At 38.3% G+C, this 6,027-nt stretch overlaps 1 protein-coding gene across 1 annotated transcript in view; it reads left to right on the top strand.

Annotated features, from left to right (window-relative positions):
- Positions 1-311: 311 nt before the first annotated feature.
- The window catches only part of LOC104626740 (soluble lamin-associated protein of 75 kDa-like), an 18,503-nt gene continuing 12,787 nt past the window's right edge, over positions 312-6,027 (top strand). The window contains exons 1-4 of the mRNA XM_010294750.1: positions 312-446; positions 1,930-2,029; positions 3,069-3,154; positions 4,521-4,692. Coding sequence (XP_010293052.1) covers positions 312-446; positions 1,930-2,029; positions 3,069-3,154; positions 4,521-4,692 — 493 coding nt within the window. The remainder of the gene's footprint in view (positions 447-1,929; positions 2,030-3,068; positions 3,155-4,520; positions 4,693-6,027) is intronic.

The following is a 6,027-nucleotide window of genomic DNA, read 5'->3' as shown; positions in this document are numbered from 1 at the left end:
AACGGGGCTCGTACGTTGGAAATCTGCCACGTTTGGGTCTAGGGGCATCTGTGGGCGAAAACCATCCTCTTCGGCTTATAAACACAGATTGGGCTCATGTATTGTTTTACAGACTGGGTGCTAAAAGGCACCATCCTAGTTAAATGCCTGAAGCATTTTTCCTTTCTGCCTTGGATGTAGAGGGCTCTAGAAAGTAGCTGAGTGAGGCTGTTCAACAGTGCTAGTTATGTGCTTAGTAGGAATGTGTGATAAACTGCGTGTTGTATCTCTCAAACTACCTACAGTAACAATGTTGCTTATTTCTCAAGAGGATGTTGTTCCCTGTGGATATGTTGGGCAGCTGCAGCCATGAGGACTTGGAGAGATCAGCAGAGGACTACTTGGCTTACCTTCGGCGTGAGAATCCAAAGCGTCCTGAATTCTTTTCTCTGCCAGGTCAAGGCAAAGTAAGAACCAGAAAATACCTTAGTCCCAGTTTTCTTGATATACTCATAGATTTAAAAGATTTAAAATATCCAGTCCATAACTATTGAATTACACAATTATTTCAGCAAAGCTTTTGTATTTTCTAATATCCTGTTTGTGTGTTAAGCTCTACTTTTTTATCATTCTATAATTGGGTTTAAATTGGGGTGTCAGTGACTATTTGCTCCTTCTAGGCAATGGATCTGTATGCATTAAGTAATTTCAAAAAAACCTTAAAATTTCAACTGATGAGTCAAACTCTTTCCTAAAAAGCACTAACTCATATGGTCATAAAAATCTATCATTGTAACTAAGGGGTTCCTGATTTACTGAAACTAACTGTCTCTTTTTGTATCTCAGTCCATCGGTGTTCTTCATGGTTGGCTTCAATTCTTGATCAGCAAGTTTCACTAATTTCAGAAGCTATTTTTTTCTTTTTATCTGAAATATATTCCCTGCTGTTGTTGTGACACCTAATAGAGGCTGGCTGTGACGCTTCATGTTTTAAACACCTATCCTTTGCATGATAAGTTGGTCAATGTTGGTTCTGTCTAGATGAACATTTGTTTTAAAATTAATACCAATAAAAGCAGTGGTGCATAGCTTTCATGAGAGCTAAGTAAGCTGAGAAGATTCTCTGTGGGAACAAAAAGTCAGTGCTGCAGATTCCTTGGCAGAAGCAGAGTCCTGAGCACTTCCCTGCATTTCTGCAGGTGCTGTATGCCTAAATATTTGTTTGTGTTAACTTTTTCATTTGTGGCATATTATACCATAATCTTCTTAAATTAGGTAAGGAAGTCCTATTTACCACATCATTAATGTCTGTCTAATTTTATTTCTTAATTAAATACTGAAAACATGTGAATTTAAACACCAAAATGCATTTCCACAAAGGTACTCAACTTCTGCAACACGGATTGATTTGACCCTTCTGATGTTATTACTGAGGGAAATCAAGCAGACAACTTTGGAATTTCTAAAATGTGTGCAGTTAAAGGGAAGAAAACCCTTATGAATCCAGCCTTCCCACCTTAGCACATTAGGGCTCATGTTAACAAACAGCAGTTATGCTGTGCCAGTTTGTTTCTATGCTTGACTGCCTGCATCGTTCTTCCATTGGCTTTGACAGCTTGCATAGCTGGGGCAGTTGAAATGAGCCTACTTTGCACAGCTTACTTCAGTTGAGCACATAAATGCAAACTGCTGACAGCAGAGCAGTGTAACAGTATAAATTACTGTAACTAAATCTGCCAGAGCTCATCAGAGCTCTTTATAATGTAGTCTGTCCGTGGGAAGAAATATCTAACGTAAGGGCTGGGGTCTGATGCTCGTCCTTTACGGTTAATTGTTAAGCACGTGGTTTTCAACGTTTGTCTTGCTTACCTTGCTCAACATCCTCTGTATATTTTACTAATGTTCTTTTATATCAAGAGTCTATTGAAGTATTGTACACTCTTGTTTCAGGTTTCTGTTAGCTTGTCAAGTGTGAGCTTCGTTCCTCTTTATGGTGAAGAGCAGACACACAAAGTTCTTGCCTTGTTTGCACCAACGGACTGTCTCACAGGTTTCATTTTACGATTTTAATCTCTGTGTTGCTCTTTTGTTTTTTCTGTGACAAATACATGTAAGCAGGCCCTTGCTCGTTCCATTCTAGTGTAGCTCATAACTTTGCCACTTTTGCATTTTTCATTCATTGCATTCTTGTTCCCATACTGTTATTTTTCTTGTGGATTCATGTACACAACTGATAAATTTTGCACACTAATCAGAGTAGAACTGGACCCATTGAATTTGGAAGATAGGTAGCAAAATAACATGGTGCTCACCTGAATCTAAGTACAATGTTTATCTCATGATCTCTTTATGTACACCTCACCTCTCCAAAATAAATTTACTGAGCATTTGTAGAATCCCTAGAATTTGCCCATGAATTATGGGTCTTTATTAGCAGTGATGGATCAGCATCAGGTGTAAGTTTGTCTTTACCTTTAGGTCCTAACATACATCTGGCTAAGATGACATCTCACTGGTTTGGGGTGTTTTTCCCCTCCTTTTCTCCCTTCCTTTCCAATCCTCCATGTTTCCCTCTCTTTCCATTTAATGCCAAATGCCCATAGATCAAACTCTTCCTGATTGCTAATTACATGGCCATCAGCCTTTTTATATTCAACTGACTCCCTAAAACTTGCATAGTTTCAGTATCAATATCTATCAACAACCAAACTGAAATACATGTATGAATGGTACTCCTCTTGGTAGGCCCAGTGTTTAGTGGAAGAAGGTGTTAGAGCACAGTGTTGAACAACAGTGATTATGTCTGAAAAGCAGTTCCTGTATGTCATACTGTGCAAAGTCTGTGTTTGGTTTTATTGTTCTCAGTTTTCAAACAAGTTTTGGACTAGGGAGCATTGCATGTGGGGGCATGTATAGCACCACATTTGTTGTGCTAGGGTAGTAAGAGCTGCATTAATACAGTGCCAACTAGAAGATGCTTACCTTGGTTACTGCAGTGTTATTCGTAATTGTTTAGTAGGTTTAATGAATCTCTTTCTTTTGGAATGGTAAGAATCACTAACTCTGTATTTCCCCTTGTTTCTTCCAAGCTGTAGCCCTGTATCTTGCTGACCGGTGGTGGTCAATTGATGACATTGTGAGAACGTCTATCCCTGGTAGACAGGGTCTTCAGCAGGTAAAGCGCTCCAGTGTTCACCTAGCAATTATTCTTATCCTTGCAGATAATGGCAAATAATGGCAAATAGGTAGTATGTGAGATGTAACATGTTTTCGTTTCTTTCAGAAATGAGGTGGCTGTCTCAAGTCAAAAGCAAGGTCAATGGGAATAGAGGAATAGGTACTACAGGGAAGGGAACTTGGTTGTGAAGATAGTATGTAGAGCAAGAGTGGATCTCGTACAGTAGCCTCATATGCAAGCTATTTAAGTGTTAATGATGTTAAAAGTTTTTTCTTTACTCATTGTATGCATAGTTGTATTGAAATGTCTTAGTAGAATGGTGCATTGTACCATAGCAGTACCTGCTTGTCTTATCAGAAGACTAGTAAACTAAAAATATTGTCAGGAACCTGTTTGATAAAGATGAGTTGGAGCTGGTGGCTTGCAGTGGCACTACATGAGGTTTGTGAAAGCAGGTTGCCTGGTGTCTGCTTTATTGCTCATCATTGACCTTTGTTGCCACTACTGACATGTATGTAGCATGGAGTTTTGTTTTTTTTCCAAAACTGGAAATTTGTATTTTTCTGGGAGTGTAATTTGTAATCTGGGCACTCATCTTTGATCTTTTCTATTTTTTTATTTACTCTAGAGAATTTGGCATGTAGCCTTGTTTTACATGTGCTTCTTAATGGTAGGATGGTGATTAAATCGGAATGCTGAACCTTTTACAGGTAGGATAGCTGAGACTCTGGACATGGGAAGAGAGTATAATTCCTCTGTTCTTCCTTCACAGTGGGTAGAATAGTGGTGAACTTAAATTGCATATGTAAATGAACCTTGCAGGACAGAGAAAGGTTATTGAGTTCCTACTGTTGTAGCTAATTCTTCCACTGCATCATGTCCTGTTGTCTGCCACTCTGTCAATAGTGACTGAGCATGCCAAGTCCTGCTACACTATGAGGCTTGTAATTTCTTTGTAGGATTCCAATTACCTGCTAGCCTGGGAAGTCTGAGGCTGGTGTACTGCTATTGTGTTTGGTGAATATTTCTTAAATCCAGAAATAGTTTTGAGTTAAAATCAAAACATTTCCACCACCACTCCACTCACAGCACTTCTCTCAGCTTTTACCCATTGGATTAGGAGTGACACTGAAGTCGTGAAATACCCTTTGTCTATGGTAGTGCTTTATACTTAACCTATTGCCATGGCTTCCAAGCATCTCCTTGCCCGCAAACAAACCACAGAGCTTCATCCTGCTTTTGCAGCTTCTCTTGACTCCATCTGCAGCTGTGTTAACTGGCAACTTTGAAAAACAAGGTCCCTGATGGATGAGTATTAACTAATTTGACAACTCTTCTAAAATGTTTTTTTGTGTTTCCTTAGGTGAAAACTGTCGGAGAGAGGATTGTTCTCTATGTTCTTAATCGAATTATCTATCGGACACAAGAAATGGAAACAGATGATGTCCCGTTTCTCTGTCATCGTAGCAATGACTATGCTAAGATCATGTGGAAGCAAGGAGAGGCTGTTGGGTACTATTCTGTTAAACCTACAGGTATTGTGGGATTTGGTGGGGGCAGGACTTGGGGGGAGAGAGGGAGCTTACTTTAAGAATATTGTATTTAGTAGACATTACAAGCCTTGCAGGCCTAATGAGTTGGTGTTTTACTGAAATCATAAGAGGTCAGATTGCTGTTAAAATTTCTAGCTTAAATGCTTATGTGCTTTAGCAATTTAAGAAAGTTCTTAGATTTCTTCATATTCTACAAAATACATTTAAAACTATAGAAACAAGATCTACCAGAAAGCTTTTTTTCTTTCTTCGGTAGAACAATTGTTTACATTTGGATTGAGCTGTGCTTGGTTTTTTGGTTTTTTGCGTTGTTTTTTTTTTTACCTAGCTCCAGAATGCAGAGCTCCTGTTTATCCAAAATGATTGTAGAATCACATGTTATTATCACTTAAACATTTTATAGCATGACAGCACAGAAACGTTGCTCACAGGCATAAGATTCAGCTATACCTGGTAAGAATAAGAAGAGATTCCCTTTCCTTCCACACATGCCTCAATTGTAACCTCAGAGGTTACAAGTGAGCTTGCAGGTTTATGTTATTAATGTTACAGACTTCCTGTTGTTTTTTTCTTTTTCTAAAACATTATAATTTCCCTTTAGTTATTTTGGAATTTATTGTGTTTTTCATTTTTTTGCTGAGTATGATTTAGTATTTGGGTAGGCTATGTAGCACATTAATAACACTTTGTAGAATATCAATATTTGGATCATGGACAAACAGTCTGGCATTTTTGTTTCATCTCTAGAGGGGATTAAGTAACTCAGGATTAATGATGGTGCTGGAGGCTTGCTGGAGACTTCCCCCATCTAACATACATATATGCCTTTGCAAACTGTTAAAATAGTAAACCGTCTTGGTAACAGACCTATTCTGGCCTGGCAATCAAGATAGCAATGCAACCGACTAATTTGTTCTGATTGTCTTTGTTATCTTTTTGTGTGTGTTTTTTTTGTTTTGTTTTTTTTTTTTAAGAAATTATGCATTGCATAATTGCAAGTCTCAGTATTATTTTTAATGTCAAAGTTGCTATAGTGTGGTCACAAAGTATTTACATTGCGGTGGTTTTTGTTGTGGCCTTATAAAGCCGGAAATTAGAGTAGTGATTCTAGTTTTAGTTTAGAATGAGGACACTTCTTTATGTGGCACTGAAGTTTTGCTATACTCATGCTCATCATTTCTCATGATGCTCTCTCATTTCTTGTCCTGAGTTAGCAAACACTGAAGGCTAATCTTTGCAGGCATTATCAACATTTCAACCTCGTTTGATTGTGTGCTGTATTCTCCAACCAAGTAGTCTACCTGGAGAAACCAGCTC

This window comes from Phaethon lepturus, unplaced genomic scaffold (genome assembly GCF_000687285.1).
Source record: "Phaethon lepturus isolate BGI_N335 unplaced genomic scaffold, ASM68728v1 scaffold5999, whole genome shotgun sequence".
Lineage (NCBI taxonomy): Eukaryota > Metazoa > Chordata > Aves > Phaethontiformes > Phaethontidae > Phaethon > Phaethon lepturus.
Note: the sequence above shows the minus strand (reverse complement) of the source record. Positions and strands in the feature narration are given on the sequence as shown.